The sequence below is a fragment of the Clarias gariepinus genome, chromosome 9, assembly GCF_024256425.1.
Source record: "Clarias gariepinus isolate MV-2021 ecotype Netherlands chromosome 9, CGAR_prim_01v2, whole genome shotgun sequence".
NCBI lineage: Eukaryota > Metazoa > Chordata > Actinopteri > Siluriformes > Clariidae > Clarias > Clarias gariepinus.
In genome coordinates, this window is record NC_071108.1 from 29,263,027 (window position 1) to 29,283,509 (window position 20,483).

The 20,483-nt window shown below is 39.2% G+C and overlaps 1 protein-coding gene across 2 annotated transcripts in view; it reads right to left on the minus strand.

Annotated features, from left to right (window-relative positions):
- Positions 1-20,483, minus strand: part of frmd3 (FERM domain containing 3) — a 43,205-nt gene that overhangs the window by 19,443 nt on the left and 3,279 nt on the right. For both annotated transcript variants that reach the window (XM_053504083.1, XM_053504082.1), the window contains exons 2-7: positions 7,012-7,116; positions 6,421-6,463; positions 4,687-4,765; positions 3,196-3,293; positions 1,801-1,924; positions 624-711 (exon numbers count right to left, since the gene is read on the minus strand). In XM_053504083.1, the coding sequence (XP_053360058.1) occupies positions 624-711; positions 1,801-1,924; positions 3,196-3,293; positions 4,687-4,765; positions 6,421-6,463; positions 7,012-7,116 (537 nt within the window). The remainder of the gene's footprint in view (positions 1-623; positions 712-1,800; positions 1,925-3,195; positions 3,294-4,686; positions 4,766-6,420; positions 6,464-7,011; positions 7,117-20,483) is intronic.

Sequence of the window (20,483 nt, forward strand, 5' to 3'; positions counted from 1 at the left end):
CAATGTAGAGGAGGGTGCAGTGTTAATTACAGCTCCACTGTCTGACGGTTTCATTCCACCACAATATATCCAACAATACCCAAGAAAAATCAACTTAAGCATTAAGAGTAACCCAACTCTAAATACAAGTAACTCTTAATGTGCAAATGTTCTTTTGAACTTACCTTGTCATTAACCATATGGATCCCTAAAGGTCCCATATTTTACTATTTCTTTTTATGTGAAACATAGGCCTCAAAGGTCTGCCAAAGTGTGACAGTTAATGCTCCAGCTAAAGTAAAAACTCTATTGATGTTATAACCTGGTCATTCAATACATTCAGGACTTCATTTTATTGCCACATTACGTTGCTGAGCCGAGACCCGAGCAACTGAGGCAACCTCAGACCATAACACTTCCTCCAGATGCTTGTGCATTGCATTTTTTTTCTGCATTTCTTCCACAAAGTCGATGGTTCAGCACTATCCCTTCAGGTTTTGATAATGTTCCAGTAATTTCAAATTTCTTTGCTTGGTGCAGAACAATAATTTCACGCTTTTGAAATGACAACGTTTTTTGGGGCAAACTGTATATTAATCATGCAAACATTTGATTCCGAGATCTGAATATGATCGAGACGGTACCTTGCAGGGATGAGGGTCCACACCGTACGTGTCCAGTGTGTGAGCTCTCTGGAGCAGGTTCAGCTCGGCCAGGGCTGAACTCTGACCCCTACGGAGGGGCAAAGAGAACGAAATCAAATCTGTTGCAACAGTACAGTAAGTAAAATACAATACACTACAAAACAATGCATTTTACACATAGATGGTGTTACAGTAACATCCTTATGTCTTTTACAGGAATACATCACTCAGATTGTTAATATGGTTATAATTAACATGGGTGATGTTAACATTGTTAGATGGTATAAAAAGGGGGACACAGATGTTTAAATGAGTGTTAAAAGCTGGGTGTGATGCCACGTGGTTAGCAGTTGTTAGCTACTCGACACATCTTTTCTGAAACACATCAAAGTGCCCATTCCAAACTAATAATCATTAATGTTTATGTATTATGCACATGTGTAACTAAGACTATTGGGTTGAAGCAATAATGATTTTCATCTATTTTTTTTTTCACGTTTACCCAGACAGGTTACATGAGGGACGTTCAAGTCAAACTGGAACTTTTAATTGTGCAGAATAACAGAACACAGTTATAAAAGTAAAAACTTCCTTTATTTCTCTATATAATCCCCTGCTACCCCCAATGCACTTGTCCCGGCGTTTTACTAGTGCTTCGACAACATCAACTTCCGAACTGCCTGCTTCACGTCTGAAACGCTGGCCTCCCAGGAGCTCCTTTAATGGCCCAAGCATGCAGAAATAGCTTGGAGAGACAGTGGGATGTGGCAATAACTCCCAGCCAAGTTCCTGTAATTTGTAAGTGGTGTTCATGAATGATTCTGTGTACAATTCCCACAGACGGATGTGTCACTTCTAAAAGGTAGCAAAATGTTTTCAGTCGATTTTCAAGGATCAGGTATTCTACTCGCTGAATTTTTACAGGATCGACTGCAGTGGGTTCCGAGTCACTTCGGCTGGGATCTTCATTCATGGACGTATGGCCTTCTTTAAAATGTTTGCATTAATAATATATATATATATATATATATATATATATATAATAGAAGTGATGTGTCTCATCATGGTACTGTACTTGGAGTCAGTTTTTACACCTTCCTTGATGAGAAAAGTCCCAGTTTGATTTGAACAAACCTCGTACAGGTACAGAATAGTGTACACGAGAGTTTGCCCTCACCTCAGCTCGCTCTGGTGGATCTCCATGATCTTGCGCTCCAGTTTGAGGCTCTGTTTGGGGAACAGTTTGAAGTCGCTGATGTAGTCAGCTGGGTGCTCATCTACATCATAGTCACCGAGTTCAGCTACAAAGCAGCAGATAAATCATTCAGAATGAGCACAAAAATAATGATGACATTTATCTACAAGGTGAACACTTCATGTCGGATTTTTTTTTTTTTTTTACTCATGACTGGATTTGAAGATGGATTGGAGATGGATTTAAAACAATCACTGCCTTTAGTGTTGCTCTTTTGTACTGTGTGCATGTCTGTTACAGGAAGAGGAAATTTAACAAATGTCGGACATGACTCAGTAATGGCTTAGTAAATGTCACGCTGTGAAATTCTCATTACAGAACAGCTTTAAAATGAGGACGTTTTGTATTTTACCCAATTATAGTAGCTAACAATAGTGCTGTTTAGAATATATGCACTTAGCAATGTATTTTTTTAATAGCTGCTGTCTTTGCCCAGATTCTTTTCTTCTTTAGCCATTATTTTACAGTCTTTCATTTTTGCATTCATGATAATAGCATCAAATAGAAAGCAGTCAGTTTGTCAGTAATTTACATTAATAACACTCTTGTTTTGTGTAGCTAGTGTTTATAGTTGTTTCTGAAAATCTGCAACTAGCTAGCTAGCATAGGAGATTAGCATCAAGTCAGGTGTTTACAGTATGTAGAAGGCCTTAGCTTGTGTAAACACAAGTAAAAAAAAAAAAAAAAAGGAAGGTAAAAATAAAATGTTCAGGGTTTTAAAAAAGTTTAAAAACTGTATTTTAAACAAAGTTTAAAAACTGTATTTTACATTTAAACCAAACAAAGCTAGCACTCCAAGTTAGCAGTTTAATATAAGAGCTCTTTAGCCGCAGAATAGTTAGCGACTATGTTCATCTGAACCTGGTGTAGTTGTGGATGTGTTAGCTATTATAATTTGGCACAAAGTTACAATGTTTTTTTTTTTTAGCTTAGATATCAACATGCTTTTAAACTAGAGTACAGTGGTTTCTCGCTATACAAAACATTTTCAGCACAGAAGCCCTTTTGTGCAAGATTTAGTGAGGTGAGGTTTAATGCCTATTTATTTCATATTTTTCTTCATTTACATGTCTTTCATAAATGTTTTAATTGTTTTTTTATGCAAATATATGATTAAAGTGTTGGAAATGGGTAATTCTTGTAATATTTTACTGTGGCTGGAACAGGTTATCTGCATTTACTAAACGCAAATGCATTTCTGATACAAAATTTCCCCACCAGAATGGATTAAATTCATATACTGAGATACCACTGTACATTCCTTTTTTTTTAGTTCAAAGTCACTTTTAATGCAAGATCATGGTTGTGCCATATTACCCTGCACTACACATGCTCCCAGATAAGCGGCATCGGCGAGCGGACACAGGAGCCGGCCGTGGTACAGATCCCTCTTAAGCTGCAGGTACAACAGGTATCTAAGTAGGGCAGAAAAAAAAACTAAGCATGTGGGAGGAGTGGGGTTGCTGTTCCAACAGAGCGAGAGACGAGAGACGAGTGATTCAGAGCGCAGTCACACTGGCTGCCTTTTGTGAACAAAGGTTTTGGGTCTACTGGAAAGAGGCGTTACCATGAGAACTCTACCCCAGGAAACAGTTACCATGGAGACATGCCTTTGGACTAAAGGAGAAAACATCTGCAGGAGTGATGATGTCACATGGCATCTTATTGAGTCCTGTAGGGTGCAAGAAAGTCTTTGAAACTCTTAATGCACACATATAAATGTAAGTAGTTCACTTTGATTAATATCTTGCAGAAGAATTAGATGAACTTTTAAAAAACCATAATCTATGAGTTCATGGCCTTCTTAAGGCTAATGCGTCAGATTGAGTAACAGGTGTCGCCCAGAGTTATAGGCCATGTATGTATGTTTTAAATGATTTGGAAAATACTGATTATTTATAGGAAAATAAAAGACTTCAGACCATGATGTTATATGAAAATAATTAACATTGGGATGCTTTGAATATTTTGAATATAATCCAAAATATGAATAGAAATATAAAAATATTGAATAGTATAAAGCCATGGAGGTGATAACTTTTGAACTTAGCTGTTTGTACACATGCCAAACAAATGTTTTTGGTTCTTCACCTCTCATGGACTATCCTCACATAAAACCATCAAAAAGAAAATATGAAAGTTGGTCTCAATGTCTCCAGGGACAGAAACACCGCGGCACCACTAATCAGCATCCATCCATAAAGCATGGTCTACATCTTACACACTCACCCTTAAATACACACAAAACACACATGGCCCTCTGACTAGATGTCTAGATGTGCTTTAAAGAAAAGAGAAAAAAAAAGATGAAGCAAGACATAGGGAAACGGGAGGAATAAGAGAGGATGAGAAATGAAAAGAGGGCACGGGAGCACTGGAACTAACGATTGGCGTGTCTTATCTTCACAGCTCAGATGGCGAACACACACCAGGCACCCTGCTGAGAGAGCCAAGCTAATGAGTTTGTCGCACTACAAGCGTGTGTGTATTAGGGTTCGGAGAAAAATTTAATCCAAGCTCGCTTTTAGACTTTGGCCTCTTATTTAAGCACAAGAGCCTCTTAATGCAAGATGCTGATCTCCACTCTGAAGTCAATCTACAATGCCTCGAGTCAAAAATCTTTTAATGACATCCATGTGAAAATTCTGCTCTGGTTAAAAACTCACATCACTTTCATTTCACGGTCACATTTTTTAAATTGCTGGTCTCTTGCTTAACCTGTGCACCAAAGTGATCCAGAAACGACAGTATATTTCAATAATTATCTTAACGCACATCTTAACGTTGCCTTAACCTTTTCTCGGTTACCTGGTCAGTTCCTCCTTAATCTTGATAGGTTCCTGGGGGTAGAACTTCACCCGAAAGCACATGGTGTACGGCTGCTGACCTGCAACATAACACGGAAGAAGAAACAAAGAAAAGTGTAACAAATAATTCAGAAATCAATAAGTGCAGAGAGACTGATGGAAAGCAATAAAGTATGCTGATTTCGAAGTCTCTGATGTAGAAAAATGATGGTCCTTACTTTAACAGTTTGCTGACACACTTCTATACTTGGCATTCATTTATTCATCTTTCCTACATGTTGCATTCCATTTGTTTGAGTTGTGTCAGACCCTTAGTGACCTAAAAGACCATAGCATGCCAAGCCTTCCTAGATGCTGTCCATGGGGTTTTCTTGGCAAGGATGCTAGATGATGGGTTGCCATTTCTTTATCCACAGGACCATCTATGGTCAATTTGGAAAGGCCAATTAGCCTAATCTGCATGTCTTTGAAATGTGGGAGGAAACCAGAGTACCTGGAGGAAACCCACCAAGCACAAGAGGAACTTGCAAATTACATGCACACAGACCCGACACTCATCGAACCCAGGAACAGAAAGTGCAAGGCTACAGTACTAACCACTTAGCCAACATGCCACCATTGCATTCCATACAGTACTTAATGCAATACACTTAATTAAATATTCTATAGTGCTTAACTTGCACAGGGTCGCAGGGGGTCTGGAGCCTATCCCAGGAGAATTTGAGCACAACGAGTACACAACAATTTGGGTATAGCAAAATTGTATCGGCAATTTGAGAACGCCAATTAGGCTAATCTCCATGTCTTTGAACAATGGCGTTTTTTTCCTGTAGAAAAAAGGGTCATTCCCTGCAAAACAAAAGGCATTTTTTTCATGTAGAAAATTCCCTGCAAACTACAAGGGGTGTTCACATCAAACCGGAACTTGTGATGAAATTTCTCAGAATGAAAGCGTACAACTGATTGACATTTACACAAGACTTCAAGCACAGCATGGTGATGAGACTCTTAGCTGCGGGAAAACATTTGCAATCATTTTGAATAAGTTTGTACAATTCTGGCTGAGCAGCATGGTGGTTTAGCGGTTAACACTTTTGCCTTACACCTGGGATTCAATTTCTGCGTCGGGTCTGTGTGCATGGAGTTTGCATTTTCTCCCTGTGCTTGGTGGGTTTCCTCCGGGTACTCCGGTTTCCTCCCACAGTCCAAAGACATGCAAATTAGGCTAATTCGCATTTCCAAATTACCCACAAATGGTCCTCTGGGGAAGAAGAGGCAATCCATTCAAGTATCCTTCCCAAGAAATCCTTATGGACAGCATCTAAGAAGGCCTGGGTCCATGAGGTCATGAAGAGTCGGACATGACTGAATGACTAAACAAACGAACACAATCATTGCTGTGATGATTGGCGCTCATTTAAGCCATTCCTATTAAGTGGATATTCCTTAAGTGGAACGCCAACTCCTTGAACAGTGAAGGATAATTAAAGAAGCTCCTGGGAGGCCAGCGCTGAGAAAGTGTTCTACCGTGATAGTATCCAAGCACTAGTGAAACACTTGCATAGGTATATTAGTGTAGCAGGGGATTATATAGAGAAATAAAGCTAGTTTTTCCTCTCATAACTGTGTTCTGTTATTCTGCACGATCAAAAGTCCCTGTTTGACTCAAAACACCCCTTACACAGAACATTTTTGCATTTGCATGCGTTTTGAATTAAATAACTAAATAACTTACATTTCATCTGCTTAACCACAGGTTTGCTGGGATCGAGCCAGTGCTGTAAGAAAAAAATAAGGAGAAAGAAAACAGAAGGAATCAGAGACGGAGCCTGTGACATTCATAAAAAAAATGACTGAAACACTAAAGTGCCTGGAGAGAATCCCACTGCCTCATTCATTCCCACTTGCACACAAGTGTATGACAATTCTGAGATAAATGGGTGTAAATAATTCAACGCTGAGAGATTTTCTGCTTGACTGAAGAAATGTTGTCGCCCAAACATCGCTGTATAAACACATAGAGAGCGGTCAGGACAAGTCTGTCGTGCCACGTGCTTAAAGAAATTTAAAGGGCATTGGGGCTTCGATATACTTCCAAACACATGAAACACACATACTGGTGATGATTAACGAATGTTAATTATTTTGGTAGAAAATGACTCAACAACTTCTCCTCAATCTGAATCAAGAATTTGGCAGTGATCTGAAATAAACATGAATAAACTAACATCTTGTGAATGCAATTATGCGTATGCTTATTGGAACAACTTTTGCACTACTGTGTGAGTGTGTGTGTGTGTGTGTGTGTGTGTGTCTGTGTATGTACCCTCTGCTTCTCAGGATCCACATATCTGATGCCAAAGTAATCCTTCTCCAGCAGACTGTAGTGGTTACACACATGATCCAGAAGGAACTGACCTTTTGTTTCTCTCTGCAGAAAAGGGAAGAAAAAATAGACAGATCCATACTTACACTATCAATACTGTAACATGTATAACAATAAAAAAAACACCACATGCAAGGTTGTAATTAATGTACAGAAATATCTTGAGCTCAAGTTAAAATGATTGCATGTCCTGTGTGTGTGTGTGTGTGTGTGTGTGTGTGTACGTACAGTGGTCTTGTTCTCAGTGACAAAATTTCTTACACATGCAAATGTACATCAAGTGTTAAAAAGGTAATGGTTAGTTCAGGGGTGGAGGACGTAATTTTACTTTTTCTTACAGCATCTTTATTTTCTAATAGAAAGAAATGTAAAACTTAACGTATGTTGCTTCAAATTTGAATCCTTTTTACAGGAGATTTGATTGTGATGTTTATTTCTAGTGTGATATTCACAACTAGTCGAAAGGCTGGACCTACCTTCGAATTCCATGGTCTTTCTTGATTTTTATTTTTTTCTACATTGTAAAAACAATGCAGACGGCATCCAAAATATGCAATAATCTCCTTTAAACAGTTGATATTGAGATATGTCTGCTACTTATGCTCCGTAAAGCAGAGGTGCTGTTTGTTAATTGGTGATTTCTGAGGCTGGTGACTCTAAATGAACTTCTCCTCTGCAGCAGAGGTACGTTTTGGTCTTGATTTCCTGGGATGGTCTCCATGAAAAGTGTCTGTCAATGCTACTAAAGAATGCATGGCCTTTGTGCCAAGAAGAGTGAAGGAGGCTTAAGTGCCTGTCAGTCTCAGCAAAAGAGGTGTGGCCTCATAACCTGTCAGTCTGTTAAAGATATGTAGCCTAAGTTCTTGTCAGTCTCAGTGATCGAGGTGTGGCCTAAGTGTTTGCTAGTCAGAGTGAAATAGGTGTAGCCTTAGAGTGTTTTCACATTAGAGCCCTGGTGTCGTTTTTCCGAGAACATTTGACCCCAAAGTCTAGGTTATTTTGATGAGTGAGAGCACAATTGTCACGCATAGGGAAGAATTTGCATTACTTTTAACATTTTTTCTGAAATATCAATAGCGCGAAGGTTACGTTCCTCATTCTCTTGTTTTCTTGTGTTTAATGGCCGCTCACAAACCAAGTATGTGCATACTGCATACTGCCACCTGCTGTATTGGGGAATGTAAATGTGCCAGAGAATGGAAAACAAACGTAATGTGAACTCTGGCCAGTGAGGGAGTGGAGAGGGGGGGCAATCGTTCCTTGAGTACAGTACAAATCAGTCATGCCATGGATTTGACTTATAGTCCTAGTAAAGGATGCATAGCTTAAGTGTCTGCCAGTGTGCGTTAAGGAGGTGTGCCCTGTTTTTAAAATATTGCATGCATAGTACAAACAAAATAAAACCATAGGAGCAGGAAGAATTAGTCAGAATTCCTTTGGAACCCTGTGATATGCATAACACTTGGCATTACTGTCAGAGTTGCTGTCATAACAGTTAGGACAACAACTTTTGGCAAGTCAGAGTGCTAGGGTGCACATACTCAGTGCCTACCTTGTCTACACTAAAACCCATTTTCTCACCATGCACCAGCAACGGTTTTGTCAAAGTGGGTTGTTCTCTTGTTCTATCTGGGGTTCAGCTGAGTCAGGAGGCTGTACTTGCTCAAGCATGCAACTTTATACAGCGCACAGCACCGCCGCTGGCTCTCTGACCTTGCTGTCATTTTATCGACAGTAACCACAAACCCGAGACGCTGAACTGCTAAATGCACCTCGAGGACGAGTTAAAGCTGTCCTTCATATAACCGCCATCATCCTGATCACAGCACGCTGTGCGTGATTTACAAGCGAGAACACCTCCAGCTGCTCTTCACCGCATATTGTTGACCTTGTAGCTTATTAACAGAAGCGCGTTAGCTGATGTGAAGTCATGAAGTCGTTCTGCTGGAAAGAATACTGCTGTACTTGAATTTTAATTTCGGAGTATGTAAAATAAATTAAACGCTTATAACAAAGGATGTGCTGACATTTTTATACGGCCTGCCGGTGGGATTGTGGAAATAAAGGTGAACTCCTATAATAGAAATATAATAAATATATTTAAAAAGCGACAGCAATCATCAGGGACCACCCAATACGGTATTATCACGGTAATATCAATTTGTATTGTGATTGTGTAATTATCACAATTTTTAAATATCTAGATTCAATATCATTTTTTATTTTTTTTTATTTTAGATTTTATTACAATTCTAAACAAACTTATTAAGAAATTAGCTTGTACCGCACAGGATGCTGTAATGTCTGTGAATAGTTTAGAGCGCCACCTGTAGGATTATAGAGGAATGGAAATGTCTTAACACCTCAAATGCAAACGCATAAAAATAAAAAATAAAATAATAATTTAAGATTTTTGAATCAGTTTGGCAGTACATGAACTAAAAAACTTTGAACATTCCACAAAGCACCGTCCATTCATTCACCTTCTATACTGCTTTATCCTGTGTACTGGGTCGCAGGGGGCCTGGAACCTATCCCAGAGTACTTAGGGCTTGAGGCGGGGTGCACCCTGGACATGGTGCCAATCCATCACATGGCAAATCCACACACTACGGGCAATTTGAGAACGCCTATTAACCTGATCTGCATGTCTTAGTACTGTGAGAGCAAAACAGAGTACCTGGAGAAAACCCACCAAGCATGGCGGAAACATGCACGCAGACCCGAGGTGGGAATCAAACCCTCAACCCTGGAGGTTTGAGGCTACAGTGCTAACCAATACATCGAGTGCAAGGAACTGTACATACATATCTGTACACCAGCATTTACCTGCTCTAACATTTCTTTTCTTTGAACAAATGGCATTTCAGACCAACAAGTCGGTGTCCTAGTTTGAGATTTTCTCCATAATTAATACACGCATGGCATATCAATTATGAGTGTAACTAAGCAGAACTGAGGGAGCAAAGACACAAGCTGTGTGTTAATTGGATGAGCAGAAATGAGAAAGCAAGCAGTGGAACCTGGTAATGTCCCAGAGAGAGAGAGAGAGAGAGAGAGAGAGAGAGAGAGAGATGAAGCTGTGGGGGATGGGACTGATATTGATTTTACTGACATAGAGATAACACAATGTGACAGAGCTACGGTTAAATTGAGCAGAAGATGGGAAAAATCATGGAATGCAATGAAATATAGGAGCATCAATACCATTGTATTTTGATAAACATTGACAAAACCCCAGTTTTTCTTAGTTCTCTGGCTTTTCCTTCTTCTGTGTCTTCAGAGCTGTTAGTGTTTAAAGCAATTAAAACCTAAATCCCAAGGTGGCTTTACCAATCCCACTTACTTGACTAACAGTCTGTGAAAGACGACCCCATTTCATATATTCTAGTAAAAAAAAAAAAAAAAAGTCTGTCCTTGATCCATATACATAAGTCCTAGTCAAAGATGAACACCTCAGGGTTTGATGGTGATGGCGGAGGGTTGCTGTTGACTGGAGGGTGGAGAGAAATGATAGATGATGCGAACATATACAGTATTTTAAATAAGGAGGCTGGGCTGGAATGGAGGGTGGTTGCTTATTTTGGGCAAAAATTGCATGTTTTGATTATATCGTTAGACTTGTGATATGATATTCCGTTCACACAGGACCGTCTTCGTGGAAAAAAGGAACCGGCCCCAGTCACCACACGCATCCCAGACTAGATCTTTGGATACAATGGAAAAAGGTCATGTGGTCTGATGAGTCCAACTGACCCTATTCCAGAGTGATGAGTGCGTTGGGGTCAAAAGGGAAGAGCATGAAGCGAAGCACCCATCATGCATAGTGGCTATCAACTAGGTTATTAATTCGACAAATTTAATCTTCTCTGATGGAACAGGGACTTAAATTTTAAAGGAACTGGCCACCACATTGTGCACCGTAATCAAAATAAATATTAGAGAGTGCTGATCGCCGGTCGCATGCTCAACATCACATCACATGGCATCACGTGAGTAATATAGGATAAACCAACCATGATGTCTTCCTCACCTGCTGTCACTGTATAATTAGCCTGGAAATCATTTATTTTCTGTCATGAACTTTCACAAATCTGTTCGAACAAATGGCTAGATGCTGATGTCCTGCAAAATCATCACAGAACAGATGGACACCTGAGTTTTTAATGCTTTAAAAAAATACAACGCCAGATGTTAAGCATAAGCATCATAGTAAATAATGATTACAGGTGATGTCATCTAGCTAGATGACTAAGGCTTCACATCTGGGTCTGACGTATTTGGAAATCTGTTCATAAAAGCCAGCTTATGGTTAAATGTGGATCCAAAACAAAGATTTCTACAGTATTCAGAGCTGAGTCATGCTAAAAGAAATCTGTAAATTCAGTAATAGGGTTAAATACATAAAATAAAGTATTGACAATGAGCTTTAAATAGCTCTGTACTGTCCAAGATTGATCCATTTCTTATCTATGAATCCTCAGGATTTAGTTTGCATTTAAAAGTTGTCACAATGACAACGCATATCAATGTAGTTAGAAACTGGAGCAAATCCCAAAACCAATATTGTGCACAATATTGTATACATAATAATGTGTCATTGTACATTGTGTACAGTAAGCTCTTGCTTTTTTTTTTTTTAAGCATCAATGCAGGCATTTCTTTTGCACCTATTAGGCCTCTGACTCATGCTCCAGCATTATGCGCCAACTTCAATGCGTCTTCATGTGTCCAAATCCATAAATGCCACTCTGTTCACGAGAGCATATTTACAATGCTCTTCCACAATCTATTTAGTGCAATACTTAGTCCAAAACAAAGCCATCTTGGCAGATGCCCTTAGCTAGAAGAAATTAGATTTCATCTGATAGTTAAGAGCCCAATAGTGGCAACTTGGTGTAATTGGGGTTTGAACCTGAGACCTACAATTAGTAGTCCAACACCTTAACCACTGGACTATCCCTACACCCCTGGATAACTTTTGTCTTCATGAAGTACAGTGGAACCTTGGATAACAAGCGTAATTTGTTCCAGAAGTGGGCTCGTATTTCAAAACACTCGTAAACCAAATTAAATTTTTTCCATTAGAAATGATGGAAACTTAAATAATTCATTCCACAGCTCAAAAAATAAATACATAAAAAATAATTAACGCAAAATATAAAGTAAAAATGTATCAAATTAACCTGCACTTTTCCTTTGAAAAGAATTGCAGTGTTTCTGTAAAGAGCAGAGAGAAAGAGTGTGTGTGTGTCTGTGTGTCTGTGAAGGCGAAAGTAGGAGGGGTCTGAAAGAGCAGGCTGATACAGAGAGAAAAAAATGGATCTTTAACCTCTCCAATGAGACTTGCTTTTGCTTTACATGCGCGCTATACACACATGCATACAGACACAAATTAAAATATGTTTTACGCACACACACACACGTGGTCACAGTGTTATACTAAACAGTACACGCATGCACGGATGTTGATTATACATCTAAGAGACGTGCACTAAGACCCAGCAGGGGAGACGATTACCCACAATTCCGCAGCGCAAAAGGGAGAAAAACCGTTGGCTCGGCGTCAAAACAAGAAGCGTATGCGTCATACATGTTATTCGGTACTCGTACACCAAGACTTGCTCGTTTTCCAAGTCAAAATTTATAAAAAATCTTTCCTCGTCTTGCGAAACACTCTCAAACCGCGTTACTCGCAATCTGAGGTTTCACTGTACCAAGCAGGCAGTGAGTTAGTGAGCGCTATTCTGCTGTACAAGGGCACTATTTTAAAGGTGATATTGTGTAACTGTAGATAAATAAATTCTTGTAAACAGATATAATCTTGAAACTTAATAATACCACCTCTTATTAAGACAAACGTCAAATACTATTTTTTTAATGAAATTTTCAAAGATTTTAAATAATGAGAATTAAGCTAATTAGAATAATTCATTATTTTATGCAATCAAATTGTTATACAACACTCACTCTCACTCGCTCATCTTCTATACTGCTTTATCCTATATTCAGGGTCGCGGGGACCCGGAGCCTATCCCAGGAGGCTTAGGGCACAAGGCAGGGTACACACACACACACACACACACACACACACACACACACACACACACACACACACACTCACACACCCATTTACACACTACGGGCAATTTTACAGCACAACTTGGAATGTGGAAGGAAACCGGAGTACCCGGAGGAAACCCACCAAGCACGGGGAGAACATGCAAACTCAAACCCTGGGCGACAGTGCTAACCTCTACACCACCGGGCCGCCTGTTATACAACAATCAATATTTATTACGACGCTCTTTGTTATTCAAAAAAACCTGCTGGACAGTTACTTTGGTGTCATTTGCTCAATCCATGCCTGCTTGATTGCTTCCTGAAAATCATGTACAGAAGACAGTTCCTTGACTGCTACCAACTTCTTCACCAATGCCCTACTGTTTTTCTATCGAGTTTAGATCTGGAGATGACCCACCCCATGGCTCCAAAGACTCACACATAGGCAGTTTTTCACTAATTGTTAGAGTAATTAGTACAACTCTCTGCCAGATAGGCTAGAACTAATTTGTTTATTCTCATGTTTTGTGCACAGGCGGAACTATAATCACCCCAAATTTGATTTAAGACAGATGTTAAAAAAAAACACAAACTATCCCATTTAAGCAAAAAACAAAAAAAAAATCCCACACTGGATAATTTGCTTATTAATCCTCATAATTAACATGTGACCTTCAACAGAGTCCAAGATGAAACTCTGGTTAATGCTTCCCTACATCACCAACAATTCAATGCGACTGCATGCTGATAGCGTTACCATTGGGAATTAACACCTTAATAAAAGAAGTGATGCAGCAGGGTTTTACTCCTTCAGTCGATCACATTCTCTCAGGAAAATGTCTGGTCTTATCTTGTATCCTAAATTTATTATTCAAGCTGAAATAGAGTCATTTTTACTATCAGCCTCGGAGAAGGAAATCCTGTGTGAGTGTGTGTGTGTGTGTGTGTATGCACGTGTGTGTTTACGAGGTCACATGTCGCCACTGGCTAAACATGGCTTAAAACATCTCTTTCACACACACACACACACATACACACATTTCACTCTAAGGCATGCAAACTGCATTAAACCTCTCCAATATATTTATATTATGTATATCATACACATTCCAAGATATATGCTTTTACCATTTGGATTGTCACCTTATACCATCTTTCGGCATCACAAGCCTCATTCCATCTGCACTCAGGTCAACATGCGCGGCACGTCAGAGGGCAATCATTCATCCCAATCCCCTCTCATCACTCGCCTGTCCTCCAGACCTCCGTTCATTTCCCTCCTTCTTCCCAACCTTCCATCCTTCATTCCTTTTCCTCCTAGTCATCATAGCGGAAAATCATCAAAGGACACAGTGGAGGATAAGAATAGCTTAAAGTCTATTTATAGTCTAGTGAAAGAATGCTTGTATCACAACAACACCATGCAAATACACGCACGCACTCAGGATGTTCACGAGGAGAACAAGAGAACCGGATCCGTTTCTGCAGATGAGGCGATTCGGACTCGGTGAAACATGAGATAAATAAAAATAGAAATGTTTAGTCGATGAATTCAGTCCGATATAAAGGCCGGAAAAGCAAGACAAGCAAGGACGGGTCATTCTGTCAAGGTTCTTGTGCTTAAGTTGCTCAATGTCCAGAATTGGCTTGGGGGAAAAACGCAACGGTTGCAGTTTTTTCAACTACAAGGAACACGTGATTTAGTCCAACCTTACATTTCTACATTATGCCTACTTTTTTTTTGCACCCTGTTATGTTCGAACACGTTATACAGAACATTAATCTCACATAAAATACTGACGCCCTTGAAGAATAACCATAACCTACGGACCTTGGGAATCGAGCTCACCTTAGCTAACACATTTGATTTCTTAAAATACAGTCTACGACATTCTGAAGGGTGAGAACACTGAATTTAGATCAGATTAAATGGATATGAATCTTTAGAATGTGATACAGATACACTATCCAGATAACATTACTGCAGATCTAGCATAGGGAAACCAGTTATACAGTACGTCCTCATTTATTTTCTAACCTGAGTAAATCACTAGAGGGCGCTAGTTGCTCTCACTCACTCGTTCACTCTTTGTCTATACCACTATACACAGGGTTGTGAGGGGCTTGGAGCCTATCCCAGAAAACTGAGGACATGAAGCGGGGTACATCCTGGACAAGGTGCCAATCCATTACAGCGCGCACACACACACACACACTGTAGGATATTTGGGAACACCAATTAGCCTAATCTGCACGTCTTCGGACTGTGGAAGGAAACCCACGAAGCATGGGAAGAACTCTGGGAATCGAACCCGGACCCTGCGATGCTGTAAACCATAAGCCACTGCACAGGCACTTGTTGCTATAATATGTAAAGTTACTATGTAGTTGGATGTCTTGCTGAATTATAACAGTATAACTTTGACAAAATATGATAACGTCTTTTTTATGTACTTGTGCGATAGCAGTCATTTCAACAACAGTTACATTTAATCGGATATTTTCTCTATTCTATGAAAATTAAGTAGGATGTTGTAAAGTGACAAACCCAATCCCTTGGCTCGATTCATTCTTCAGAATAAATCCCATGTTGTGGGTGGTTCAGTATTTCTTCTGTTTCTGACACATAATTTCAGTTCCTACTAGGGACGCACCGACTGCAAAAAGTCCTTAATCACACTGTATTTGTGAAAAAGCACAAATTAAATCATACAAATGTATGGAAATCCTTTATTTCACGTAAAATGTCCTTTTTGTAAACAATAACTGTTTCAAAAGCCTCCTATACAGCTCCCTAATCAATAAAAGGAATTCAGTACTTACAAAGCCCCAACAAAAATCTTTAGTGAAACGAAATGAAATGTAATTGAATGTATATAAACACATTTATTATCTTATTCTGAGAAATTACTGAGACATGTCTTAAAAACTGCATCTTGCATCAACGATCTTTGTAGAATACTGTGAAATACTCGTACACAGCTGACATCCAAACACTTACACATGTCATATATAGCACCATCTATTAAATGTTTCTCCCTTACGAAAAAAAAAAATATGGCAATGTATTGTAAAATATAATGCAATATATAAATAGAGCATGTTTGAATATTTATTGCAGCGGAGACTAAATCCATTATAGTCATACTTATAGTTGTTCTGTTGAACCTTTATGCATGTTTAAGAATTATACACACACTTTTACTTTGTCGGTGTGCTCTGATTAAAGCCTATAAAGTCCATTTCGTTCGAACTACATATAAGCATATAGTAAAAAACAAATAGAAAGAAATAGAAATATTTAATCAAATTCAATATATTATTAAGTATATTGTTGAATAGAAAATTACATACATTAAGATATACATTTGAATATATTTCTCAATATATGATAATCAGCAATTCCTTATGTATTTTTCACTATATTAATACAATATTATTCTGTATATTATAAATATATTTTTGAATATGAACATCTTTATTTTTATGTTAAATATTGGTTATTATTAGTTAGTGTATAAATATTAACATATTAGAATTAGAATATTAGAATATAAACATTATAAAATAAATCAAAACCAAATTATTGAATATATTGACAGTTAATATATGGAGAAATATATTTTCTTTGTGTAAGGGCTATTGGATCCAGAACTGCAGCAGGGTATTGATGTGGCACAATGGATAAACACCGGCCACTGGCATTGAGGAATGTCAATTATATCAATAAGCAAGGAAAATAAGTAAAATATCAGTTGATAAATTTGGCGCATCACTAGTTCTTACCTGATTTACACTATTTAGACGAACACCTTGGTGAGATCTGATGTAGAGTGCACACTGCCGGTACAGTCAGCTTGCTTTGCTAAACCACCAATAAAGCCAATCAAGCCTAAAGAGCTCTTGTGGGTGAGGTCAGATCTGATTTAAAACCAAACCAATCCATCTTCAGGCAAGGTCAAAAACCTGGAAAGCACTCCTATTCGTTTTCAACTGACAAAAAGAAAAGAGATTTGTGGTTATTAGACATGCAGCGGAAAAACGAGGCTTATCCTGGTCGAAGATGGTGGCAAGTGTTGCTTATGTAGTGGCCATAGTATCTCAGGTAGCATCAATCAATAATAAATATCCAATATGCATGCTGTACCTGCTAAACGGCTAATCACACTGGTGTGACCCAACACATACCGACCTCGGTCGCTTGTCAGTCAGTCAGACAGCACAGATATCCAAATGACAAGTGAACAGCCATGTAGGGAGACAAATAGGTCAGAACCCGCCAAGATTACTGACATGATGTAACCTACTCTGATTATTCTGCTTAAACATTTTTTTTTTCTACAAGATAGTTTAACACTAAATCTTCCATGATGAGATAAAAGTAAATATCACAATATGCCATATCTGTCAGTCCACTGTCCTTAAATGTGTTGTAAAGAACAGCTGGAACTTGCTGAACATCATTAATATCCAATCACAGAAATTTCTCTACTGAGACTGCTTTCTGGGTTCTCGTCATGCGGTCAGTCAAATCCGTGGGGGAAATTTATCCAGAGAGCCATCATTATGACTTGGCAGTATTATCTGTGGTGGGCATGACCGGGAGATAAAACGTTTTTGATTCTGGATCACGTGAACTGCAAGGGCTTTGGACGTAACATACCAATCAAAGAAGCAATTTTCACCCTGATTAGTAGCATAAACTGCTGAAAAAAGTCAACTCTGACCAAGACAGAAAGGTATCAGAACACCCAGCGCATCACAGAGGCCGAGCAGGCGAAAAGCTCGAACCTCAAATCCAAATGTGATCGATCATCCATGGGATGCACCAGACAGACAAATTTGATCCATCATATAACCCAGAGCACCTGCCGTTAACTTCCCAGTGCCAGACACAATAGCAAAAACCCAGAGGGCCGGAGGAGCCACACCCTGAAGGCCCCAACCTGTCCCGATGGCATAAGGGGAAGGTAAAACATTAGTTTAATTGGTAATGTTAATGGCTTTAAAGTTATGTATACACGCCATGATCGGCTAGATAATACAAGTGCACAAAACAATGATTTTGCATGACCATGGCAAGAGCCTGAAACACTGACAGATGCATCAGAAATACTATCCTGGATATTTAACTCAATTTGCACAGTCTAGCCTGGTGAGTGTATAATTAATGCACTGCTGAGAACAAAAAATGGGAATTACTGTAGTACAAGAGTATAAGGCAAGCTTTTTTTGTATAAAAAAAAAGGAAAGCAAGAAAAAAACATTGCTCTAAACATTTTATTTTGCTCAAAACAATCCTTTTAATTTTTGAATCTTTTATTGCTTGGATTTTAATCGTACACCCCCGTCTAGTTTACGCCTGTCCTGAGTAAGTCTTTTGTCTTAGACCTACTTCTGTTATCTCGCACAATCCACTTTTTCTGTGAACCCTTTTACGTAACTGATGCTGTGTGAACAAACATATTCCCATGTTGACCGTGTTCATTTGTCACTTCCCCCGATGCTTACTGTATGCCTGCTGAGTCAGACAGAGCCTGGGCGAGGTTCCAGTTAATGATGAACTGGGAAGAGCGCGCGGCCTACCGAGACAGGAGCGTTTCTCATAGCTTAGCGTCGTCTCGCTTTAATACAGGGCTGAAAGAAAACTGACAGAGCAGTCCTTTTATTATGGTGCCTTTGCCTTGATGCTGAAATCTGATAAAGATACTCGGTGTAAACAGACATTTTCCAGATGTTTTGTTGGGAGAACAATGAGCAATCAAAATATGTTTAGGGCAATATTCGGGAAAAATATGAATCAGGGATTAAATCCCAAACATCCCATAAAACATATGACAGAATTGGGACAAAGAAGGCTGTACATCAAACAATCCCGACGGGTCATGACAACCATGCACAAATTTTCTAAATGCGAGGGGCGTTCAAGTCAAACTGAGACTTTTAATAAAATTCCTTCGTGAATTAAGTCTAAAACTGATTGAGATTTACAGAAGACTTCTACATGTATGGTACCGTTATGAGACTCTTAACCAAAGTAAAACTTTGATTTTAGGGAAATCTGTACGCCAGTGAATGGCGATCCCAGCCAAGTCGTGAAATGCCTGATTCTTGAAAATTGATATACAACTTGCGGAGGAGACGAATCTGCCCCATTTGCACATTTAAGGAAGTTATTGCCACATCCTCTAAACACGTCTGACCTCGGCGTCCTGGGACGCCAGCGTTTCACGGAGTTCCTGGGAGGCCAGTGTTTCAGACATGAAGCAGGCAGTCTGATCATGCCTCCGGCGTACTGAGAAAAACGTTCTACCTTGATGGTATCCAAGCACTAGTAAAAACGCCGCCATAAGTGCATTAGTGTAGCAGGGGATTATTTAGAGAAATAAGAGCGAGTTTGAGATGCTGTTAAAAAGTCGAAGAAATTAGCTCACCAAGTGGCAGGCTAGTGAAGCGCACAGAGTGCCTGCTATTTTACAGGCTCAGCGAAATGGTGCAACAGGCCACAAAAGCAACACAAAGGAAAGTGACCTGCATGCATATAAATTACTGAGCAATACGTTGAAATCATCTCAGGTTTCTACTAAGATTGAACTAATAAAATAATCCGCTATAAAGTTACAAAATTGTTTGTGGTGGTAAAGGTCAGAAATCTCACATAACAGTCAGACATTGTCTCCTTGTCCGTTCCCTAACAGAAGAACTAACACACAATGCCTCCGTTTAACTAACAGGATTATACTTATAGTGTCCAGCTAGGAACTAATGAATTAAAGTTAGAGGGCAGAACAAAGACTATTAGATTAGATCGTGGGGAAAAAAAGCAACTGATGGAAAAGAACGCTGCATGGATAGTCATAAAATATGCAGCAGAAATCCATCACAGGACAAGAAACCATTATGGCTTTCTGGTGGTCTGAAAAATTCATTAGTCTGAAACAAAAAGGTTCCACTTTTAACAGCAAACTGCGCAAAAACTCAAGAGCTGGTATGACGATTTAGTTCTGCTACGGTCATGGAAAAAAAAAACGTTTTCTCCCCAAGAGATTCTCAGGACGAGAAAAGGAGAGCTGCACAACTGACCACAAATAAAGCAGGAAAAAAACAAAATGCTTTTATCAGAAAGTTGCCACGTCGTTTTCTGATTCCCGTTCATTGCCCACGTTAATGAGTATTATTAGTTAATGAGTGCATGTACTGGAGCTGCTGAATGGGCGTTGGCGGTTCAGTAGTGGGCTTCTTGTCCGAGTTCGGCCACTTAAAGCAGTGCCGGGCCCAAGCCTGGATAACATGAGAGGGTTGTGTCAGGAAGGGCATCCAGTATAAAAGCCAGAGCCAAGTTATCAGAT